This window comes from Neomonachus schauinslandi, chromosome 12 (genome assembly GCF_002201575.2).
Source record: "Neomonachus schauinslandi chromosome 12, ASM220157v2, whole genome shotgun sequence".
Classification (NCBI taxonomy): Eukaryota; Metazoa; Chordata; class Mammalia; order Carnivora; family Phocidae; genus Neomonachus; species Neomonachus schauinslandi.
In genome coordinates this window covers 37,680,249-37,706,800 of record NC_058414.1, presented here as the reverse complement: position 1 = coordinate 37,706,800, position 26,552 = coordinate 37,680,249, and the positions used below count along the sequence as shown (strand labels likewise).

The 26,552-nt window shown below is 37.5% G+C and overlaps 1 protein-coding gene across 4 annotated transcripts in view; it reads right to left on the bottom strand.

The window, feature by feature from the left end:
* PPP1R9A (protein phosphatase 1 regulatory subunit 9A) overlaps positions 1-26,552 on the bottom strand; it is a 296,367-nt gene that overhangs the window by 60,167 nt on the left and 209,648 nt on the right. For all 4 annotated transcript variants that reach the window (XM_021689634.2, XM_021689633.2, XM_021689637.2 and 1 more), the window contains exon 6: positions 7,638-7,793. In XM_021689634.2, the coding sequence (XP_021545309.1) occupies positions 7,638-7,793 (156 nt within the window). The remainder of the gene's footprint in view (positions 1-7,637; positions 7,794-26,552) is intronic.

Genomic DNA, 26,552 nt, shown 5'->3' with positions numbered 1-26,552 from the left:
AAAAGGAAAAAAAAAAAGTCTCATTCATCAATTAACAAAAAAATTTGTAAGAAATTCTTAAGAGATAGCACATAGGTGTTTCTAGATTATGTTTGGAAAAAATAAGTACTTGAAGCAGGCAAGTGTCCGTAACCAGGAATGGGAGAAAGCAATCTAATTAATCTTTCATCTTATACATGTGACTGGGTAAACCTGCATCTGGAGTAGATCAGGGACAATCTATTCCATTCTCCTAAAGTTTAGACATCCTGGCCACTAACTTAAGCTTTGGTGCCATGTGATAAAGTAGTAGCACCAAAATGATGTTTTTGAATTAACATCAGGACAGCACTGAAATCGCATTAGAGTTAGGAAGAAGTATAGGTGAGTTAGAACTAATTATTTTGTAAAAGGCATAACTATAAGTATATCTAAAAAACTGAAGAGGGGATGAAAGGCCCATGAGAGTATGCTATAGCTATTATTTTGTTAAATGGTAGATATAGCCATTGATCTGCATTCTGTGTTCCTAGGGGAAAATACTTAAGACTGAGTCAAAGTTATTCATGTGTAATCTCTAGAATGACAGAATGAAAATGTATAACTTTTAAGCAGCAGATGAAAATTTGATATATCTAATGGCAAGTAGGTAAAAGATAAAAAAAGAAACAAGTAAATATAAAATATAAAATAAGGTGGCAACTCTAAGTTCTAATATTAAAGTGATTCAAGTAAATGTAAGTGGGTTAAACTCATGAATTAACTGACAAAGACTCCCAGAGTAGTTAGGAATAAGATTTAAGAATAGGTTGGCTAAAGGAAACATATTTGAACAAAAGGCTATGGTATCGCTAAAAACAAAGATAGAAAAAATAGATGCTGTGAAGCAAACATGATGCAAGAGAAAGGCAGTGATGAAGTTTTACTATCAGAGAAAATAAAATTTGGGGTAAAATGCATCATAAGGGATAAGACAGATGTTACAATAAATCACAAAGTTGTAACAGTCCCGAACATATATGCAGCTGATATCAAAGATTTAAAATATATGAAACCACAACTGACAGAATTATAGGAAGGAAAAAAATAACTGTAGTTTGTGATTTTAACGTATGCTTTTCAGAATTAGTAGATCAAACAGACAAAAATCTAAGCCATGCTACAGAGAAGAAAGTATGTTTCTATTATTAATCATATTTACATAAATGAAAAGCATATAAATTTCATAGTCAAGCACAAAATATGTGTGCAAAATTTTTGCATGCATGAGGACTATTTAAACAAAATTATTTATGAATTAAGCTACAAAAGAAGTCTTGAAAATTCTAAATAGCTATCATATGGAATATGTTTTCTGACCAGAATGTGATAAAATTAAAATCTGGTAACAAAAGGATAACAAAATAAAGCTACATATGTCTGGAAAGTAAAATATATCACTAAATCATTCTAGTATTAAAGAGAAAATCTTGGGGTGCCTGTTCAGTCAGTTAAGCATCTGCCTTCGGCTCAGGTCATGATCTCTGAGGCCTGGGATCCAGCCCTACGTCATCGGGCTTCCTGCTCAGCAGGGATTCTGCTTCTCTCTCTCTCTCTGCCCCTCACCCCTGCTCATTCTCTCTCTCTCTCAAATAAATAAATAAGATCTTAAAAAAAAAAAAGAGGAAATCCCAAGAGAAATTACATCTAAAGGACAATGGCATCCTAAATGTAAAAAATTGTAACATGTAGCTAAAAATCAGTATTTAGAAAAAGTATAGCTTTAAATATATTTATCAGAATGTAAGAATTATCAAAAATAAATGTACTAAGTGCAATTGATCAATACTGCAACAAGAAAGGAGGAAAAATTAAGATACTGGTAGGAAATAATAAGTACTTTTTAATTTAAAAAATTAGGAATCTAAAGGTTAACAAGACAGACGAAAATTCTAGAAAACAACTAAAAAAATATTCAAATAAAGAAAGAATGAAACAAGAATAACTACAGATAGTAAAGATTTCAGTATTTAAAAAGTATATATAAAAATGTTAGAAAATATGAATGCTTAGAGGAAATACAGAACTTTCTTGAGAAATGCAAAATACCAAAACTGGCCCAAGAAAAACTTGAAAACTTGAAGAGAGTAATAGCTTTATAAAAGGTTTAATAAAATCTTCCTCCACAAAGGCACAGATGGTTTTATAGCTGAGTAATAATAAACTTCTAGGGAACGGAAATTTCTATTTTATGCAAGTCATTAAGTCTCTCTTACAAAAGTCGTTTCTGAAAATAGGAAAATAGAGAAAACATCTTAACTTATATTGAAGCTAATGTAACCTTTGTGGCAGCTTTTGATTAATCCACTCTAGTTAGATGTTCTGTTACTTATAGGTGGCTACTTGTGTAACTAATAGAGGGGACTATAAAATTTCAGAGAGGGTCAGAAAAAAAGACTTGAAAAGATACATTCCATAAACTTGGATTAAAAGAGTCAATGTGATAAAAATGCCAGTTCTCTGCAAGTTAATTTAGTAGTTCAATGTAATTACAATAAAAATGCAAAGAAGTTTTTCCAAGGGAATTAATAAAATGATTCAAATGTTTTCTTGAATAGGTTGAACACTACAGGAATTTTTGAAGAGTTAGATGAATCTGATTTATTCCATCAATGTTTTCCCCTTTAATATACATTCTAACAGCATTGCACTAAAGAATGAGAAAACAGAACAGAATATAAAGGCCAAAAGCAGGCCAGAGTGTAAAGGAACCAATTCTGTAGATAATAATGCTGGCCTTCTAAGCAGAGGGAAATGCGGAAATGAGCATTTAATAAAAGTACTAGCTATCTTGTCAACTACTTGGGAGAAATTAAATTAGGTACCTGTCTTGAATTATACAACAACTTCCAGCATATGCTTTATGCCATTCATTCACCAAATATTTAACCACTAGCCATATGTCAAGAACTATGAGAAAACAGGATACAAGAGTGAGCAAAAACAGAGGAGCTGAGAGGCTGGTAGGAAGACAGGTAATAGGCCAAAAGGAGGACTGATGGAGATGATGTCAGTCTAATGTGCTTTACTCAAAGAGTACAACATGTACTTGTTTGATATAATGTCATTAAGAGAACCCTCTGTAATAGGAGACATTGTACAGACTCCAATACACATGATTCTCCATCTCCATCCTACATCTTGTACATAAGCTTGTGAAAAATATCTAGTGCTGTAAGTATTTAGGCATTTATGTTAATCACATAAAGAAATTTAAAACTGTGAAAGTGGCAGTGTATAAGACACAAATGTTCACAATATTTGTTCTTCCGATCCATGAGCATGGAAGGTTTTTCCATTTCTTTGTGTCTTCCTCAATTTCTTTCATGAGTATTTTATAGTTTTCTGAGTACAGATTCTTTGCCTCTTTGGTTAGATTTATTCCTAGGTATCTTATGGTTTTGGGTGCAATTGTAAATGGGATTGACTCCTTAATTTCTCTTTCTTCTGTCTTGTTGTTGGTGTATAGGAATGCCACTGACTTCTGTGCATTGATTTTATATCCTGCCACTTTACTGAATTCCTGTATGAGTTCTAGCAGTTTTGGGGTGGAGTCTTTGGGGTTTTCCACATAAAGTATCATATCATCTGCAAAGAGTGAGAGTTTGACTTCTTCTTTGCCGATTTGGATGCCTTTTATTTCTTTTTTGTTGTCTGATTGCTGTGGCTAGGACTTCCAATTCTATGTTGAATAGCAGTGGTGATAGTGGGCATCCCTGCCGCGTTCCTAACCTTAGGGGGAAAGCTCTCAGTTTTTCCCCATTGAGAATGATATTCGCTGTAGGTTTTTCATAGATGGCTTTTAGGATATTGAGGTATGTACCCTCTATGCCTATACTCTGAAGAGTTTTGATCAAGAAAGGATGCTGTACTTTGTCAAAAGCTTTTTTTGCATCTATTGAGAGGATCATATGATTCTTGTTCTTTCTTTTGTTAATGTATTGTATCACATTGATTTGCGGATGTTGAACCAACCTTGCAGCCCAGGGATAAATCCCACTTGGTCGTGGTGAATAATCCTTTTAATGTACTGATGAATGGATAAAGAAGATGTGGTATATATATACAATGGAATATTATGCAGCCATCAAAAGGAATGAGATCTTGCCATTTGCAACGACGTGGATGGAACTGGAGGGTATTATGTTGAGCAAAATAAGTCAAACAGAGAAAGACATGTATCATATGACCTCATTGATATGAGGAATTCTTAATCACAGGCAACAAACTGAGGGTTGCTGGAGTGGGGGGTGGGGTGGGAGGGATGGGGTGACTTGGGTGATAGACACTGGGGAGGGTATGTGCTCTGGTAAGCACTGTGAATTGTGCAAGACTATTGAATCTCAGATCTGTACCTCTGAAACAAATAATGCAATATATGTTAAGAAAAAAAAAAAAGAAGAAGAAGAAGAAGGTAGCAGGAGGGGAAGAATGAAGGGGGGGAAATCGGAGGGGTAGACGAACCATGAGAGACGATGGACTCTGAAAAACAAACTGAGGGTTCTAGAGGGGAGGGGGGTGGGAGGATGGGTTAGCCTGGTGGTGGGTACTAAAGAGGGCACATTCTGCATGGAGAACTGGGTGTTATGCACAAACAATGAATTATGGAACACTACATCTAAAACTAATGATGTAATGTATGGGGATTAACATAAGAATAAAAAAAAAATTAAAAAAAGACACAAATGTTGTGACAAATGCCACTGATACTCAGTGGCAATCTCCTCAAGAAATGAATATATTAATATGTTAAATATATAATAAAAGAGAATACAAGAATCAGAAGTGAAATAATTTGGTGTTTGCTTGATCTTGAGGTGAGGACAAACCTCCAGTTCTTAAAATCCCGAATTAAAAGAAAACTACAGATTCGGTTACTCAGGCTAAAAATAAATCAGCTGTGTCACACAGAATGGGTCCAGATCGCACAGTGGCCTACACCAGTCAACCATCATTTTCTGCAAAAAGCCAGATGGCAAATAATTTAGGATTTGCAGGTCACATGGTCTCTGTGCAACTACTTAACTTGGCTATTATGGTAGCACAAAAGCAGCCACAAACAGTAACTAAATAACTAAATAACCATGGCAGTACTGAATACAACTTTATTCACAACAAAAGGCAGTGGGTTAGGTTTGGCCAATAGGTCACAGTTTGCCAACCCCTGGGTCTAGACCATGCAGTTGTCTCCAAAATGGAGTACACCTCAAACAGTATTTACAGAGCACAGAGTCCTTGGCTCAATTCAGAAAATGGAGGATATAACCTTCCATATACTGTTTCTGCTTTGTATACTCTTTAGCTTCCATAAAAGAATGTGGACCCCACTTCCAGCTCAATTATCTATCAAAAAGTAGGGCCATACTCACTTGGCAACATGGAAAAGCTGTAGTAGAGGCTTTTGCCCAGATATACTACTTAGACTTCACCGCCTCAAAGCTGGATTGAGAGCTACAACATTCCAGGAAGATTTTTTTAAAGAACAAGTGGTCCATCTACTTTCCTAGATAACCTGTATTCACGGGCCAAATCAGAGCTGCAGAGAAAAGGTCCCTAGACTGCCTCTTCCTTGCACTCAGCCACTTCCAGTAGAACTTTCTTTTTCTGCACTGCTCTTTGGTTTGAAGATAGCAGTTAATGCAGAAAGCCTTTATAAGAACTAGCCCCAAGATAAGTCTTGCTACTCCTACTGTAAGGGAATTCTGAGTTTTGCGATCATTATAGAATAGTGTATTTCTTTTGTCCCCAAGATGTTTGTATCTGATTTACAACTAGGAATAGTCATAAATCATCTGGAAAACCCACGTATTTTGCCTCAAGGACTCTGTGAACTATACAAATGGAAATGGTCCAACCTAACAAATAATAATAGGTGGGAGAGAAACGGGCACTGAACACACTGAGTGGCATAAACAAATTTCTCTATCACCAAGAAAAGCCATTCTGGTGGCAACTTGGAAGTACCACAAGTCCCCCAAATACTCATATTCTTTGATCTAATAATTCCACGGTGAGAAATTATCCTAAGGATAAGTACACACATACCGACTGCAGTGTGACTTTTAAGAATAATAATTTTTTAAGACCTGGAAACAAAGGAAATGTTCCAAGACAAAAAAGTAAGTAGATCAATGATAAGAGATACCTACAGTAAATAAACATCATTTATGGAAGAACATTTGATGACATGAGAAAATCCTAATAATACAATTATACGTGTATCAAGAGTAGGAATTTAACCCAGTATGTACTGTGTAATCCCAAATACCACAAAATTAGGCTCATGAATGATTTTTTTGGCATTTATACAAACGTGCATTTTCCAAAATTCTATAATAAACCTACGGTTTTTTAAATAAAAACTTACATTTTAAAAGTACATTCACTTTGATACTGGTCTCACAAGTATAAGTTTATCATAAGAAATTAAAAAGGCAAGTCAATATATTAGGGATGGTAGGTATAACATCAGAACATATAAAACTGAACTATTTATGATACATCCAAATTAGAAATTGTAAGTGAAAGAAAATTAGAAATCAGAAATAAAATTAGAAATTACACATTTGCAGTGATTAACCTTGTTCTTCACGTATAGGAGAACTTTTTCTTCCAAATGGTCAAGTCCCTAACAGGCCCGAAACCAGACAGCTTTAGTGCCTCAGGGTTATTGTGGGGAGGCTGTAGATAATGACACACTTGCCTTGAAAATGGAGGGTGTTTCCTAAAACAATGAAGAATAAACTGTTTGGGACCCACTCATCACTGTTGCTGTTTTACATGTTGGAGTTCTGAGTGGTTAATGTGGAAGACGAATGTATGTGTTACCTGCATCTATCTGCCCTTTTGGGATCCATTCTTGGCCCTTTTCTGACTGTGGCTGCCTCGGGAGACTGACCTCGTCAGACTCCTGCCTGGGTTTGGCCGATTGGAGGCATTCGCAGGAGGAGAGAAGGGGCTGAGTGTATATCACCCTTGTCCCCAAATGTAGTTTTTGGCAGTGGCTGCATCTTATAAAGATGCCCTTCTTTGGGAGGGCGGTAGGGGAAAAATCTCTTTTCCTCTTTACCCATTAAGACCTTCTTTCGGGAGGAAGTTGCAACAACTTCCTGCTATTACCAGTCCCTGTGCACCTCGCCATCCCTGGGTAGTTCCACTAACTCTGTTCAAATTTCATTCATTAAACTTTAATTTCTTCAATTAAACTACTTAGGTATGTCATTTGATTCCTTTTGGGATCTTGTCTATTTTAGGAAAAGAAAAAAAGACCTTTCTAAGAAATTACTGCCTTGGAGGAAAGATTAACATCAGGTCCCCCAAATTCTATAAAACTGAAAAAATATAACCTGAACTTATCACGAAAATTGCACATTTAAGCTACAGCTTGAAAATATGGAAGAACAGACCAGTCATAAGCTATCACTGTAACAAATAACAAGCATTTAAAAGTTAATGATTGTGGAATGAGATCTACTTAAATTTTACCTTGAAATTCAATGAAAGTCAAGACAATCTGTTATCAAAAGGCTTTTTTTCTCAATACATTTTTCAAACAAAAATACAGACTTAATAATAACATGGAAAGGTATAGAAAAGTATTTTGCAGATCAGCAACTTACCTCTTTGAACTTGTGACTGAGCTTGCTTGTGTCCAGGTCTGATGGGGAAAACACGTCCTCATTTTCAGGCAGCTCAAAGACTTCAATGGCCATGTCACCGCCAGGAAGAACAGGTCCTACTTCATCCTCCTCTTCATCTGTGGCATATTCTCCTGTCTGAAAGGAAGGGAATTTCAGAGATCCAGCTATCCTTACCCCAGGTAGAAGTGGGTTAATTGAAAATATTTTATAAAAGAGAAATAAAATACGTCACCAAATGGTGAAGTGTGAGTAGGCTTTTAAGTCAAGCATGCCTCATGCAGCCAATGTTATAAACAAATGTTAGTTCAAAGATCCAAAGTGACATGTCTATGCCATATGTAAGTGCATTCCTAAAAATCTAATAGCATCAGCAGCATCTTTAGTATAGCAACAAAAGTTGTTTTCCATCTAAGTATGTGATGGTTTTGCGAAATAAACTTATATTGCTAACGGAAATAAGTAATTCCTATAAATCCCCACCACTGTGTGAATAAGTCACCCAATACTGAGAGCAGGGAAGAAGGAAGGGGAGTTCAAAAGATTCACAGAGCTGGAAAGGACCTTAAGCAAGCCTTACGAAGGTTTAGCAGAGGGATTCTCCTAAGCTTTAGAGTTCGATCAGCTTTGTTTTGTTTGCTAACTAATGTGTTGGTGACCTAAAGGAAAACAGAGGTTTCTAACTTACAGCCCACAGAAGTGTATTGCTTTGCCTACATAGCATTTTGATAAATCTTAGTATTTTGTTGATGTGAAATAAAAAAATCACATGAGATTCTAGATTTCCAGTTTTTCTTGAGAAAGCCAAAGATCTGGCAATATGGGTATGTTGTGCCGTGAAGACAACTGGCTAGTCAGCAGTGGTTGCCCCTTTGGGATGGGTCCCACACCTTCAAATACACCAGAACTTTCGTAACTCTGTATTGTATGCTGTGAGCTTCACTCCTTCCTGGTACCCACAGGCCCCTGTAGCTATGTGAGTACATGGTCCCTGGAATAAATGATCCTCCATACCACTAACTTCCTTAACATTATTAGAAAGTAGCTCCTCTCTTGTCAGGACCAAGCTAGGAGGCTCTACTATACCTTATGATATAATTTAAAGATAAATCATGGATTCACAGGGTCGAAAAACCAAGTTCATTTAATGTGTCCTTGTTCTTTCAGGTAGCATTCTATATAATATATAAAACAGACAGGAAATCAGATTGCCTTTAAAAACACTTTCATAAAGTGTGTGGAATGATCTATTCCTTTGATTAAATAGGCTTAGCATCTGATTGCTGTTTTTTTCCCCTTTGGTTCCATACTATATTCTTCTTACGAAAGCTGAAATCCTATTTCTTTTACTGTTTCGCACATGAAGGAAATCTGGTCATTAACCTCAATGTAGTAATTCCTAATGTATGAAAGACCATTATTAAATTGCCGTCCTGATTTCTCCTTTCCAAGTAAAATAATTCTGGTTTCCTCTAGGTCTCATTCTCTGTCATTGTCTTTGTGCCTCTGCTCAGGCTTCTCTCGAAATTCTCCACACTTGTTTTAAATTATGGAGCCCAGAAGTAGGCACAACTTCCAGTGAGGAATCTGACCAGGATGGACAAACTGCCTCAGCATCCTGCAGACACTACTTCCTCACATGAAGGCTAGTGTCATGAGGACCTTGACTTCAGTGGCATTGCGTATAGAAGTAAGTTCAGTGTATCTCTGGGCTGAAATAGCTCCTCAGTACTCAGAACTCCTGGACTCTTCAGAAACTAGTCTGAAGATGTGTAAGCTCTAAATACCATTCTGAGTGTCTCTGGCACGGGCAGGAGAAGGTAGCTGAGCAGTGGGGGCTGCTGATTCTAGGTAGCTCCCACTCGTTGGTATGATTAGACCCTATAAATCTTAGAAGAACCCTAATTCCAGATTTGGTATGACTTTTTGTGATATTCTGTAAATTAACTCATCTCCTATTTATATATATATTTGGAACCAATAGCTATTTTGTAAATCCCAGTGGTGTTAATTAATAGAAATGTAGTAAGGCTGGGAAGGACACAGTCTTGATACCTTGATGAAAGTTTTGGTTTAGAGATATTAGACTGGGTGGGCTTGTTTTAATCCTAATTACAACTAGCAGCAAAGCCACGCCTTAATTATAAAGGCCTAAACCAGATATATTAAACTCACTTCTACATCATCAATTTGATGAATTTCCTGAATGACTCCATGAAATCTTAAGCTAAATTTAAAGTCTGATGTCAATGTGGCACACTTTAAACATAAAGTTGAAATGATCAACTTGATTTCCCTTTGCCAGCTTGAAAATACTTCTTCACTATGTGCAAGGGAATGAAGACAAACATGTACCTAGAACGGGGCCTGACATATAACAGGATCTCAACAAATATTTTTAAAAGAATATATCCAAGAATGCCTATTGCACCTCCTTGGTAATATCTATAATCCCCTAAGGAGGTTTTCAATAATATATATATTTAGGGCGCCTGGGTGGCTCAGTTGGTTAAGCGACTGCCTTCGGCTCAGGTCATGATCCTGGAGTCCTGGGATCGAGTCCCGCATCGGGCTCCCTGCTCAGCAGGGAGTCTGCTTCTCCCTCTGACCCTCCCCCCTCTCATGTGCTCTCTCTCAAATAAAAAAAAAAAATATATATATATATATATATATATTTTAAAAAGTGAATTGCAAAAGGCATTTGTTAAGAAGGCAGTATTCTGTCACTTTTATTTTTTAACACTTCTTATAGTGAATAACAGGATTAGGGTATATACAATATATGTACAATATATGTACTTCTTATTTCTAAGTATAGTTCTGGCTTTGTCATCCATTTTAGTTAACAAAATTACATTCATAAATGTAAGTTATTAAGAATTCTTCCTCTTGATTCTTTTTTTTACTTTATCAGTCTCCTCTCCTCAATATCCAAATTATCTGCAATTCTGCTGAAATTCTTTTTATCTTTCATCTTTCTACCTACTAATGTTTTCTCTTTCTAATTAGTCTTAGAAGCATACTAAGGTCAAGATAATGTCTTTTAGCGTCTTGATGCTACTTATCACTTAGAGGTTCTGGATAGGGTGTTTAAAAACTATCGTGCCAGCGCGCCTGAGTGGTACAGTTGGTTAAGTGTCTGACTCTTGGTTTCGGCTCAGGTTGTGATCTCAACATCTCAGGGTTGTGGGACTGGGCCTCGCATGGGGCTCTGCACTCAGCAGGGAGTCTACATGAGATTTTCTCTCCCTCCCCCCGCCCCTCCCCCACTGCGTGTGCACTCTCTCTCTCTCTCTCTCAAATAAATATTTAATAAAATAAAAACTATCATGCCAAGTGGAATTGAAAAAACGGAACAAATGAGCAAGGGAAAAAAAGAGAGAGGCAAACCAAGAAACTGACTCTTAACTACAGAGAACAAAGTGATGGTTACCAGAGGGCAGTTGGTTGGGGAATGGGGGAAATAGGGGATGGAGACTAAGAATTGCACTTGTTGTCAAGAGCACTGGGTGTTGTATGGAAGTGCTCAATCACTATATTGTACACCTGAACTAATACACTGTATGTTAACTAACTGGAGTTTAAATAAAAACTTAAAAAAAAAAAAAACCCTATCTTGCCAATCTCTCTTGCCGATCATTTACCACTCCCAACGTAAATAGGCTTTATAATAAAGAATGTATTTACTACAGAACCTTATAAACATTTAGAAGTTAAAAAGTTACATTTAGTAGACTAAAAATAATGTGTTCTCTTGATTGTTCTATCTGTATTGAAAATAGACATCACTTTTATGGTTAATCTGAAAATAAATTACATGGAATAATAGGTTAGCAGAATTTCATAAACCTCAAAAGTAGTTGGATTGAATCTGACATTTACAGAGGAAGATGGACAATATTGCATCAAAAAAAAAAAATATGCCACAACAAAGTATTTCCATTGGTATCCATCTCCTTCTCTTTATTTCTGGCCAGATTCAGTATCTTTCAAGTAAACAGAGACTCTTGAAAGTCTTTTGTCCCAACCTGAAAATCCATTTTAAAGGAACCGAGAATAGTTCTTTGTGTAAGAATTGACAGAGATAGTAAAGGTTCCCTTTCACAGCTCATCTACCTTCTTGATTAACATCTTATACCTTTTTATTGCTTTCCCACGGGTGCAAAAAAATGAATAGCAATCCCTTTGTAACTTACTGTGTGCCCAATACTACATTCCTCAAAGACTGTATGATATAGGTATTACTATGCCATTGTAATTAGAGGAAACTGAGACTCAGAGACTTTACCTAACGTCAGACAACTAGTTATGTTGTTGAAGCTAACATATTCCAAAGTCCATGCTCTTTCTTTTATACTATGCTGCTTGCAGTCTACAGAAAGTAAAGCTTTATAGGATAAAAAATGGGAATACATTCCTATCGTATTTCCCTAGCCAAAAATGTTGGTGCATAATCCTATTGCGTTGAAATTCACCTTCCACATCTTTGAATGTTTTCAGTCAATTCACTCTGAAGACTTGCACCTGTCTCTAGTGAGCTGCAAAGTTTTCGTCCTCTCCTTTTCTCTCATAATGTGCTCACCCTGGGCAAGTGCACAGAAATCTCCTTCAAAAGATTTGGCTTATGGGCCTGCTGATGTTTCATGCCCTCTTTCTTATATAAACCAGAATCATAGCATACAATCTATAGAATTACTACAAGGTCTTAAAATGGATGGAAAAGATACTTGCAAAGCAAAATGAATGCAAAATTCCTCTAGATGTTTATGGTCTGTCTCTTTTACGTTTCCTTCTCATATGTAATTTTCTTGAGCTACCAATCTTTACTGACTCTTCCCAAAGCATTTCTTTTTTTTTTTTTTTTTAAAGATTCTATCCACTTATTTGAGAGAGAGAGAATGAGAGAGAGCACATGAGAGCGGGGAGGGCCAGAGGGAGAAGCAGACTCCCCGCCGAGCAGGGAGCCCGATGCGGGACTCGATCCAGGGACTCCAGGATCATGACCTGAGCCGAAGGCAGTCGCTTAACCAACTGAGCCACCCAGGCGCCCTTCCCAAAGCATTTCATCTCATTTTCACGGACACAACTTCCTTTATACTCATATGACATCGGAGCACTTAATATTTTATTAAAACACATAATTACAAGAATAGTAAGTACAGCCGACAGGTTCTGCCTGCTAGTAAATATCTAACTTTTGACTAGTGGGAGCAAAAGCATGGAGACATTCCTGAGCTTTGAGCACTCAGGAGAGCTGTTGATCTCAGTTTAGATTTCACAGAAGGAAGGGACGTTAACTGTTATATTGGTGAGTTGGTTAAGTGGAGGCCAACTAAACAATCTTGATTTTGAAGTCACGTAGGCCTGGATTCAAACCCTGGCTCTGTGATGTTGGTAAAGTTAGCTTCCAGATCTAAGTTTCAGTGTCCTCATCTATGAAGTGAGGATAAAAATAGCTCCTTAGTATATATCACAAGGTCATCGGGAGATGAAGCTAGATGGTGCTGGTACTGTGTTGAATACAAGGTGTGGCACATGGTAGGCTCTCAAAACAAGCAATCGCTGCTGCTGCTGGTCGTGTTGCTAATCCTACAATAGCAACATATGCTACAGTTTCTCTAAATCTGAGTCTTGTGACCAGACATTCGCCAAGTTTTGGTCTCATAAATACAACGTCCTAGAAGACCCTGCCACATGAACCTTCTATAAGCAAATCGTTCATTTCTGAAGTAGAACTTTTCTTTTCCCTAACCCGGCTCCTCTTCTTATATTCCCAGTTTTGGAAGGAGGCATCAGTTTCTACCCACGACCAAGAAAACGTCCAGGCCTCTGTTGTCTTCACTTACTGGCCCCCACCCTCCTGCCCCAGGGATCCAAGATGAAGATCCATCTACTCAGCTCATCCTATGAAGCTGCTGCCCTAAGACTCTTCTAATCCACTCCTTTTATGCTTCTGCTATATCCTTGTATCACTTACAAAACCTGGCCGTTTTTATGTTTGCCTTCTATCAGCCACGTTCAACTATAAGCTCCTTGAAAGTGCCAGGTATGATTTATTCCTGCAATCCCAGTGTGGCTAGCCCACTGCTTGGCATATAGTAGGCACTAAACAAATGTTTGCTGAATAAATTAATACAGTTTTAGCCACATCTGCACAGCACAGCAGAGACCTGATTTTCCTGTTAATTCTCAGCTTTCAAGTAAGAAATATAGTGAAGCACAGCTGCAGCTGGGGCCTAAATGACCCTTTTGGGGATTTTCTCTTGTTGTTAGGTTCAACCATTAGCAGTAATTTTTGCTGTAGCAATGTTTGCTCTGGTAAATTCCGGGAAACTAAATGGTGCTAATCATAAAAATAGCCTTGATTATGCAGTTTTTGTTGGAATTTGTTTACTGGATTTGAATTTGGTTATATATATTTTCAGACTCAGTTCTCTTAGAGAATAGAAGAGAGTTGCTTCTTCTGTGGAGGAGAAAGACCTCAAACTAACACTTTAATGTTTAAAATTCCTAAATCTGTGCCAGCCATCCAGATGGCTTTCAGCAAAAGCATCCTCTTCTCTGCAAAGGCATCTCTCTTTCCATCTTCTGTCAGTTGACTTCTGTGTGTCCTAGTTTTGTAATGTTCGGCCACTTAGTCTCTTTGCTCATCTTTATAATGGGAATAACAGCATCTTCTTCATAAGGCTATAGGGAGAAGTTCCAGTAGTGATATCTTCAAAGTATTAATCACAGTGCTTAGAAGATGCTAAAAGACTAGATCACTTTATGACTATGATCATTTTCACTATCCCTGGCTTCTCCAACAATGCCAACAAAAAAAGCAAGGGCTTTGGGGCTGGACAGACCAGGGCCCCAAAAGAGAAAAAACAATTTCACAGTTGCACGACAGCCACCAAGTCATTTAGTGTACATCTTCTGTGGTCTCCTCTTCTATTAAATGGCCCCAAAGATATCAATCTCATAGTGCATTGAGAGGGTTCAAAGAAATAAAGTATGTAAAACATCCACCATGATGCCTGGGCCAAGATATACACTCATTTCTCAAGTCATCCAAAATTTTCTTGTCAATCTTTGTTCTCAGAATGTTCTCTGATATTTCACTTCATTCTACTGTCTAGCTACTAAAGCAAGAAACATCATATGGCCTTCCATGTTTCTTGATTTCAAGCACTCAGCTCCTCAGATAATTGGTAATACCTCTGGCAAATTATTTTTCCTAAAATTCTGACTAGATAGATTGAAGATTTGCCTATAAAATTTTTTGTAACAACTCGAACTCATCTTTTGCCTTATCAAAAATTTCTAGCAATTGTGGTAGTTTATAAATTAGCATTTGATTTTACAGTATTTTAATACCTTCTTTAGTTTTTTTTTTTCCTACCCCTTCCTTTTAGAATGTATACTCCTGAAAAGCAGGGACTCTACTTCCCACTATGGTAGACAGGCTCTAAAATGACCCCTAATGATACTTCTTCCTGGGTAACCATGCTCTTCTATAATCCATTCCCCCTTGAATGTGGGCTGGACCTAGTGACTCACTTCTAACGACTAGAATACAACAAACGTGATGGGGTGTCCGTTCTGAGGTTAGTTTACAAAAAGACTATGACTTGCAACTCTTTTGTCCTCTCGCTCTTGACAGACGATCTGCCAGGTTGTGCGTGGCTCTATGGAGACGCCTACATCATAAGGAACTGATGTTTCTGGCCAACAGCCAGCAAGGACCTGAGGCGTGCCAAGAGTCACATGAGGGAGCTTGGAAGTGTATCTTCTGTGTCCTGCCAACTGCTGCAAGTGAGCTCGGAAGCAGATCTTCGCCCAGTTGAGCATTCAGATGACTGCAGCTCTGGCTGACACCTTATTGGCAGCCATGGGACAGATCTTGAATCAGAGGCATCTAGTTAAATGGACCCACAGATACTGTAATGTATCAATATTTCTTATTTTAAGTTGCTAAGTTGCAGTGGTAATTTGTTATACAGCAATAGAAAGGGGGTACTGCCATAGCAAATGCAGAAAAACAAGGAATTGGCTTTGGAAATAGGCAGTGAAGGAAGGCTGGAAGGATTCTGAAGAGTATGTTAAAGCAAGCCTGCATTGCCTTGAACTCACTGTAAGTGGAATCGGGGGGTGGGGGAGAGGTTCTTGCGTAGTGGCAGAAAGCTTAGCAACATAATCACCTTCTATAAGGAGAAAGTTGGAAAGGTCCCTAGTGAATGGAGTGATCGAGCTAAGTAGATTTCCAAACAAATGTTGAAGGTGCTGCTGAATTTCTTCTTGCTGCTTATGGTAAAATGTGACCGAAGAGAGAAATCGAGAGGACCATTAAACAGAAAGGAACCAAGACTTGATGGTTTTGAACATCTTGACTCTAAAAATAAGAAATAGTTTCCAAAGTTCAAAGCCAGGGTAGTGCCAGGACAACATGGTCTAAAAATGAAGCAGAGGGTGGAACTAACATCTTTTGTTAAGAATTCTGACCTTAGGTATGGAGATGCTTCAAAAAATTAAAAATAGAAAATCCATTACTGGGTATTTACCCAAAGAATAAGAAAACACGAATTCAAAAAGACAGATATATGCACCCCTATATTTATTGCAGCATTATTTACAACAGTCAAGATATGGAAGCAACCCAAGTGTCCACTGATAGATAAATGGATAAAGAAGTTGTGAGATATATATATATATATATATATATATATATATATATATAATGGAATATTACTCATTCATAAAAAAGAATGAGATCTTGCCATTTGCGACAACATGAATGGACCTAGAGGGTATTATGCTAAGTGTAATCAGTCAGAGAAAGACAAACACCATACGATTTCACTTATACGTGGAATCTAAGAAACAAAACTAATGAACAAACAAACAACAAACAGAAACAGACCCATAAATACAAATAACAAACTGATGACTGCCAGAGGGGAGGGAGGTAGAGACATGGGCAAAACAGGTAAACGGGAGTAGGAAATACAGGCTTCCGGTTATGGAATGAATAAATCACGGGAATAAAAGGTACAGCATAGGGAATGCAGTCAGTGGTACTGTAATAGGGTTGTATGGTGACAGATGGGAGCTACACTTGTGGTGAGCACAGCAATATGTATAAACTTGTCAAATCACTATGTTGTATACCTGAAACTAATGTACCATCATGTGTTGACTATACTCAAGTTAAAAAAAAGAAAGAGAACTGAAGAATAGCAGTTACATGTACTATAATCTGTCATAATCAATTACTGAAGCAATTTGCAACCACAATTTCTTAAATTTTACTTTCTAGGAATATCCTAATCCTATCCATCTCAAACTCTATAATTCGTCCTCCTTCCAACTATTTTACTATATTGAATTTGTTGGTGAGTATTCAAATACCAAATATTTTTTAAAAGAGTTTCATTTTCTTTCTTTCATAGAAGAAAGTCTCTTAAGATAGTTGTTTCTAATCATAATTACACTGAGTGAGAAACATGAAATATAACCCCCCCTAAAAAGAATTCTGAACTGAGGGAACTCATATATATTTTTTTATAACATGTAGTAAGCAAGTCTGTCATGTGCCCTAAAGAGAGACATTCTCTCTATTTTCCAAGGGTGCTCACTCTACACACATCATTAAAAAGGTAATCTGAAAGAAAGGCCATGAGTACCTCTGCTCACAAGACACACAGAGAAGTCAGAGACCCATACAGGAATTGTGTCCCAATTGATATCTACCCTTGTTTCTATACCATTTTGGCTTCTGGTGAATTTTTCCATTATTATGATTTTCCCTCAGCTACACTGATCAGTGTGGCCACAGTGGCTAGGACCAAATCCATTCAGTCAATTTCTTATAATTAAGACCACTATTAAGTGAAGTCCAGGTAACAGAATGAGTTCAACTTGCAGTAACTGAGATCAACCATGTTCCCCAGGCTTTCAGACCCTACTGGCTGAATAAATCCTGTAAACCACAGGGTCTACCTTAGAAAATCAGGTGGCTTTCTCCTGAAGTTTCTTTATTTATTCCACTTGGCCCAAGGTATTAATCCAGATATAGCAGGATGTTATCAGTGATTGCACAGACTTGGTGTTGGCCTACAAGAAGAAAATCTAGGATTCAGGGTAATTCTATCACCTATAACAACCCTGGCCAGCAAGTTGAGGTTGATCTGAATGCCTTCTAGGATTGAGGTGGTGTCCCTGATCACATCACTTAAAGTCAGGAACAAATTTTGTTCCACCTTATCTAATTAAATGAGTCCAACCCTGAGAATAATTGCCTGCACAATGCATATAAAAAATAAATCAGCTATCACTTAGGAAAGCAACCATAAGTAAGCAAGAATAGCCTCATTTTAGAAGGATCTCTAGAATCATCTAAGGGCTACATGAGCTAATGATGGTGTTTCTTTAAATACATGAAGGCCTCTTATGACCACTCCTAAGGTGAAGTTATATGAGCAGCCCAAAGAGTTTTACCAATTGCCACAATCTATTTCCATAATTTGCCCCAAACTCAACCTGTTAGTCTGTAATTTTTCAAGTGACAGACCAAACTGCTAGGTCATTGACAACAACTCAAGAGTCAGTAAAACATATAACAAGGTTCACCAAGAGGAGTACTGTCCAGACCTATAGGAATGGCTTTGAGTTATGCCCATTGAGCAAAATGACCATGTCCGTTTTGGGGTCTGCATAGCTGGTGCTGTTTAGAAAGCACAGTAGACAGCTTTGGACAGCTTAGCTGAACCATCAGTGAACCAAAGCCCAGGCATTTAAGGAAACCTCTATGAACTGAGGGCCTCACTGAGCTAGTGGCCTTGTTTCAACAGGCAGAATGACAGATAAAGTTTCCACAAAATGGAAAGCTGCTACTTGTTGATGTAAATCTAAGATGCTGCTGGGAGAGCTTGATAGCTTTCTTGGATTTATCATTTCCATTTGACAAGCAAGGTTTGTTAGGCCCTTCTAACCTTACTGGTCAGTGAGTTCAAGTTGACCCATCTCAAACTGAGAATATCAAACCAGAGACTCACAAGGCCTCCATGGGTCAGACACTGTTTCAGTCCCGGTAACAGCTTAGAAGAAAGTTAATAGCTGCCTTTTTTTTCTTCTTTTTTTGGTTGTTGCATCAGACATGCAGTGTTGTTATGCTGGGAAATGGCCCAAGTAGTCTGGCAGCCATGATGTGTTTAGAATAAGCTGTGATTTCTCCTTCTTTTTCTGCGATTCTATGTTGTTTCTGCCAGCCCACCTGGGAGAAAACAGGGCAAGTGTCTTCTCTACTGTCCTACTATTATTACTGTTCTACATGTGCCAATTCCCGAATGGATCTCCACTGGCACTCATGGGACAGAGGAGAGCAGGTGGATAACACATCAATTCCATTACACACTTAGCAGTGGAAACCAGAACAGGAGTACATTCCATCTGCCCGAAGGATTCTACCAAAAGGCCATTTTGCTTCCCTTCCCACTGTGAACCCTGCCCAAACGACATAAGTTGAATTGGGGCACCCTCCCTCACTGTGTGACCAGGTGAGATGGTGCTCTGTGAGCCAGTATCCACACAACTATGACGTTGAGTGCTTTCCCTCCCAAAGTGCCCCATCATACTGGGGTTCATATGGCACCTGGTCTCTCTGGAGGACAAAGGAGATCTCATCCTGACCCCTAGTCACCTTCTTCCTTACAGCAGCTGAGTTTAGAGTAGAGAGGGGAGGCATCAAGGGGCACAGAGGCAGAGGGCAGCTCTGGACCAGTAACAAGGTGCCTTTATTTTCAGTTTTGAGCAGTGCAGTGGTAACTTGTGTTTTAACCAAACTTCCAACATCTACCACCTGAAGCACTGTATAAGGTATCATCATTACTGACACAACCAAGTTAGCTTTGGAGAGTCTTTGACCCGCAGCCACCACCTTGACTCCCACAGCAGGAACTGTTATGGAGGACATCTCAACCTGGAGTCCAATCCTAAGTTTGGTTAGAACATAAGGGATGGGGAAGTTTTCCAAGGTGGAAGGCTAACTGTAAGAATTTAGCTAGACTGTTTGTGGGACACTTTCTTATTCTCTTAGCAGGTTACTTTCATCAGCACTGTAGGCCAGTTGGGACCCAAATACTCATCAATGGTTTCCCATAAGAGTTGGTCTATCTCAAAGAACTCTCCCTGACAGGACCGATATGCCTTTGTAGCAGCCAAGACACACCGCAAAAAAACTTGGGAGACCTTTTAGTGTCTCAGTGATTACAGTGGGCATGATAAACTGCAGGAGGGGTTGAGTCAAAAGGCACTCCAACTGTTGCTATTTCTCCTTAAACAAGCATTATATGCCTTGCTCCATTATCTCCACAGTGAACTCACTAAGGCCCTAAGGATTTGCCAGGCTTCTGACTGTGGCACTTGCAAATCCCTTCCTTTCAAAAAGCTAGGTGTCCAAGTGTATCTCTATGACTGTGGTCTGAACAAGGTCAGAACATTCCTCTAACCCAGAATGGGTCTTTGTACTAGTTGATATAGACTATCATATCTTTGTGTTGATTCCTCAAACTCCAATTTCCAAAGAGTGATAAGAAGAGGGCCAGATGATACCTGCACAAGCAGGCCTGTCTGAAGAGGACACCAGAGCTCGGGTAACCTGCATCTTTTATAACAGGCAACGTCACCACCCTTGCTCCAGAGGGGAAGACTATCTCTCTCTTCCAAGACTGTTCGCTATACTAACATTTGATAGTCCAGAACAAAGGGCAGTCAGTGCCTCAGAAATGTGAAAGCCTCGTGGAGAACTGTTTCCCAGTTATTATTTAATGGGGAAAAAGGTCTAGAAATTCAGCTGATTTTTAACGTCCCTATAATATTTTTCAAATTACCTTTTCAAAGACTGTCCAACTAGTATTCCTTTCCACATACTCTACCTGCAGGTAAACTGGTCTATTTCTTGAACATATGCAATACTGACCCGCTTCTAGGTTACAGAAAACAAACAAACGAAAACAACAAAAAACTTCTTGCAAATAAATACGAAAACCACAAATCTAAACTCGTGCTCTTATTTTGTATGTCCTTGGTTGAGATGGCTCTTTTACACCATGGTTATTTGGCCTTTTGACGGGTTGCCTTGAAAGTGCTTTAAGCTCTCTACCATATATATTTATTGTTTCCAAAACAAAATAGCAAGCCTCTTGGGAGTATAAACTATATTTTTCCATGACTCAATATTTCTAATTCGATTCCTCTTAACAAATGCTACCTACTCACTAAGACATAAATGCCACTGTCTTTAAGTCCCTGATAAATATATTCTATATGAGGAGGGAACTAAAGATCCTTATTTTTCCCACTGAGATCCAGAACTAAACAGTCAACAGACCAAAGTAGACCTCTGTAATTCAAATGTCACACTGCAATTTCAAATTGGCAGCCTTTCTTGAGTTTCGTTTTACTTGCCAAGGAAACAATGAAGCACTTATTCTGATGCCAACAGAACTGTGGGAAGAGACTAAGAGATTTGTATTTCCCTGGATTTTTAATCTGCAGAAGAGAACAACTACAGGGACCAAAGTGGCACATGTTATCATTATTTTAATAATTCTATAATTACACAACTAATTGCATCTTGGAAAATATGGTGTGTACATATACAAATTGACTCACATGATTGCAAAAATGCTAACAGATGATCAGATAGAACCAGAAGTTACAGTTACAGAATTTATGGTAAATGAAAAGGTAAAACCAATACAAACATCACTGATGATATTTCTACGGATTATCTATGAATTAATGATAAATATGGTCTCAATTTTACAACTTCCTTTGAGAGAGAATAATCTACTCCTTTCCTCATGGCTATCTGATGGTTTGTGGCCTCAGTTCTTTCTTACAAAGTCTCTGCAATACCAGGACTCAAAGGTCAGTTTTCCTGGCATCGTTAAGCTGGACAACTGTAGTTCTGATCGCATCTAACTCCTTCCCACAAACTCCCCAAATCCTAGGCCTGATACAATGCATATTCTATTTCACTACGTCTGAGGTTGGGTGGAGAAATCTGTAATTTTAAAGAAGTGCCATGAGATTGTCACATTGAGGCAAGTTTGAGACATGGAGTCTTAAAATCATTTTATAAGTCTTAGAGAGCAGGAACTAGGTAATAGTCATCTTATATCCAGATAACTGCTAAATATAAGAATTGTACATGGCAGATCTTTTTTCATTAAATACTGAGTTGGCAGGAAGTATATTTATAAAACATACAGACAGTATATGAATAATGATATCACCACTCCTAATGAACAACCTAGTTCAAGAAAAGGAGCAGTATCACTATTCTAATAATCTTCTGTGTGTGCTTTCCTGCTTCTATTTCAGTTGCTTGCCCTTTAAAGTAATTCTGCTGAATTTTATCATTCTTGGTTTTTCTTTAGTTTTACTGTATATATGTAGAGCAAAACAATGTATCACTTATTTTTAATGGTTTTAAACCTCCTATTAGTGGGATCATATTGTTTGTATGCTCCTGTGCCTTTTTGCTTTTAAATGGTATGTTCCTGGGATTCCACCAGTTGTGGTGGATTGCTGAAAGAACTTCTGTATCTTATTCCACTGTATGAATATACTACAATATATTTACCCATTCTCTTGTTGATAGAGATATCACAGTTGTGTCCAATTTTTTTCTCTTACAAGAAAAATATTACAACATATCTTACAGCTCATGCATATAAGAGTTATACTAATTGCTTAGTAAAGAATGTAACTGTTGGGACAACTTTACTAGATAATGTCATTGTTTTTCAAAGTGGATGGGCCAATTAATATATTCTATAAACAAAGAATAATAGTTTCTTTTACTCTACATCCTAACCAAAACTTAAAGTATCAATTAAATCCATTCAGTAGATACGAAATGGTATTTCATTTTGGTTTTTAATTTTCACATCCTGATTGCTAACATGTTTGGGCATCTTTTCATATGCTCATTGGTCACTAAGGTTCCTCTTCTATGACATGAGCGTTATAGCCAATGGTCCTCTTTATATTCTTTTCTTGCTGGCTCCTAGAAGTACTTTTTATATAATTCTCTTTCAGTTATTTATTTTTCAAACATTTTCTTCCAGCTTCTGGTTTGCCTTTTTGCTTTCATAAAAGTATTCTTCAGATGAACAGAAGTTCTTAATTTTAATGTAGTCAGTTTTCTCAATACTTTCCTTTATGGTTTTGCTTTCTTAGGTGTTTGATGTAGCAAAACCACTTCTTACACTGAGGTCAGAAAGATATTCTTCTATGGTGTCTTCTAAATTTTATAGTTTTACTTTTTGCATCTGAGTAGTCAATCTATCTGGAGTGAACTTTTGGGTACATACTGAAATGGGGGTTGCAATTTCACCATGTCTCCTTCACCTAGAGTGTTGTCACTAATCCCATTTTCATATGTGTGAGAGGCTGCTTCTGGGCTCCTTCACCAACTTGTTTCTTCTTTTGCTTCAGAGACTAAATTTCTACAGCTTGATAATAAACATCTCTCTTCTAAGGCATGTTACAGGTTATGGTTATTTCTGGTACACTGTTCTTTCCTACAGATTTTAGCGATAGCTTACCAATTTCTACTTTTAAATTCTTTAGAATTATTTTTACTGGAATTGCATTGAATGTATAACTCAACTTAGAGAGAACTGACTCAAACAACTGAGTCTTCTGATCCATGAACAAGGTTTCTTTACCCTTTCATATAAATTTTCTTTAATATTATTTCAATAAAATTTCTTTTTTTCCATAAGGGTCTTGCTTATGTTTTGTTAGACAAGGTTTTGCCTTTTACTAAAGTAATTAATAATTTATAAATTATATTTTCTCTCTGTAGACACATTGTAATAGATGCTATATGTTATATTAATTATGTATAGAGCAAATTTGCTAAAATCTTATAATATTTCTAATAATTGATTTATAGGTATATTTGAGATTTTCCAAACAGATGACCACATCGCCTGCAACAGTTTTATTTTTTCCTTTCCAATTTATTTATTTTACTTCTTCTTCTTGCCTTCCAGTATGATGTCAAATGCAAGTAGTGACTGATTTTCAAATATTAAACCATACTTGCATTATTGGCTAAACTCAACTTGGCCATAATATCTCTTTTATATGTTCTTGGATATGATTTGCCAATATTTTATTTCGGTTTTTTTTGGCATTGTCTTTATGAATAGGATGGGCCTATAAGTCTTCTTTGTCATCAATATTTGGTTTTGGTACCACGGTTATCCCTCATTACCCAATACATCTCACACTCTCAAGGTTTTACTGCGTTCCTGGTATCAGAGTTGTACTACTTTCAATTTTGTCTTCTGGAATACGTTATATACAACTGGAGATTTTTTTTCCTGTTTGGTATAATTGATAAAATAACCGGGACCTTATCTTTCTTTCCTTCCTTCTTTTTTTCTCCCACCCTTCTCACTTCCTCCTGGGCCCCTCCTTTGGCTCTTGGTCTCTCATGGTGATTTTGTTCCCTGTGAGTTTTGTACTTTGAAATTGTAAGCTCACTTTTCTTGAAACTTCAACTTTTAAGCTTTGATTGAAGATGAATGGCTTTCAGCACCTGGGTGGTGTAGTCAGTTAAGTGTCCAACTCTTGGTTTTGGCTCAGGTTGTGATCTCAGAGTCTTGAGATTGAGCCCCCCCCCCGTTGGGCTCAGTGTGAAGTCTGCTTGGGTTTTTCCTCTACCTCTTTTTCTGCCCCTCCCCCTGCTTGCTCTCTCTCTCTCTAAAATAAATAAATCTTTAAAAAAAAAAAAAAGATGAAAGCCTCAAGAAAGGACATGCTTTTTTTTTTTCTCCTGAAAGGTAGCATAAATTCAGGCTGCTGTGATCACAATGTCTCAGAAAAAATTTTTTCTTCCCTTCCACCCAGCAACAAGGTTTGACATTGGCAGTTTCTCATGCAGTCCTTGGAGTGGAAGATTAGATTTATTTTCATCTTGTAGAGAAGTGTAGCCCGTGAGACTCCAGCTTTATGATGGAGTTCTCCAATTAGACATCCCACTCTGGCTGGGCCCTGGGCTTTGTCTACTGCAACTCAAAGCAACACCAATTACAGTCTCATCATAATATACAGAACACTTAGGATAAATATAACATTATGAAAGTGAAAGAAGTCAGACATTAAAAAGTATGTACTTCATGGTTCTGTTCAAATGACATTCTAGAATTGACAAAATTAATCTATAGTGTCAGAAAATAGATTCAATGGTTTGATTTGGGCTGAGTAACTGCAAAGTTCTGTAAGGAAACTATTTGAGGTAATGAAAATGTTCAGTATCTTAACTGTGGTGGTGGTTATTCATGAAACTGTCTACCCACATGAATTATTGTATATAACTTATCCCTCATTATTGTTAACTTTAATATCTGAAAGATGGATATATAATGATAAAAAAAATCAAGTTATCCACTTAAGATCTACATATTTTACTCTATGTCAATTTTATGTCAATAAAATGATTTTTTTTAAGCCCCTTTGAGGACTGGAATTCCAGAAATCCATTAAGAGTTTTTACCACTACCCTTACTAGCATCAATATAAATTTAAAATAAATGGAATCCTTATCAGACCCACTAAGTCTCCATAATAAGGCTGCTTTAGAACACTGGGGTCTTTGGTCAGGGTCACCATTTAGTTCTTACTGCTGATGAAAATGTATTCCTATGACTGATGGCTACTGGGCAGAAGATGACTATCTATGCAATATTGATCTTGACATCACTTAGGCCACTTCAACTATTCTGTTGCTATTGCATGCTTTTTCAGTTATGACTAAAAAGAAATCATGTCAACATGAGTCACCAAATTCCTACTTCTAAGATCCAAAGGTTTTCAAGGACTGAAATATGTATATTCACTTTTTCCTGGTTTTACATGCAGACAATTTTGGTGCACTGTGGTAGAGATAGGGTCTTCTTGAAAATTCTTGTTCTCTCAAAATAATTAAAATGTGGAAGCAAAAGCCCATGGAAAGGTGTGTGAAATCCCAAAGTGCCAAAGGACAAGTCCAGATTATTTGTCAGTCATTATCTCCAATCTCTAGTCTTGCCAGGTCTGACATTCCTTTTACCCACGTACTCTCTGCCACACTTCCCTCACTATCTCAGATTATGTTTCTAACTAAATTTTATTCTTATTTAACTCTACTCTCCAATTTTTATCTTAGCATCCTTTGAGTGATTCAATTCAGTTCAATTTCTTAGCTTCCTCACATCTGCCCAGTGCTGTGCTCACGGTGGTGTGTATTAAAAATCAACCAGCTATTGAAACCCGTCACTGAAGAGATTATAAGCTAGTGGGGGATATTTATGGGTAAATGATGATAGAGAGATATACACACAATACTATTATTGACTCATACAGAAAAGAGTCCCCAGCTCGCTGAGAAAGTCCGAGGCTTTGTAGAAAAGACACATGAAACCTAAACTGAGCCCTGAAAGTGAACGGGATTTGAGGGCACACAAGGGTGACCAATAATGGGTTCAGGGAATGGCATTCCAGGAAGAGAAGACCAAAGGAGCAAAGGCATGGGGAAGACACAGGATCCCTGTGGCCCACTGGAAAGTAAGGTTGATAAGGTCCATCTCCCACAGGGCCTTTTTGCATTTTATAACTTTTTGGTAAAAAATTATATTCAACTTAGAAAATGCTCTTAAAGTTGGGAAAATGCTGACATTTGTGTTTATTTCTGTAACATCTCTCAAACTCTTCAAACTCTGTTATCCATCATTGTAATATAGAATTGTTCTATAGTCCTAGATGTCTAGGATGTACAAAGTCTATACTTTCAGAGGAATTTAATGGTATAGCAGAATTTCATAGAGTTTATTTAGTATTTTATATCTCACTCATGAA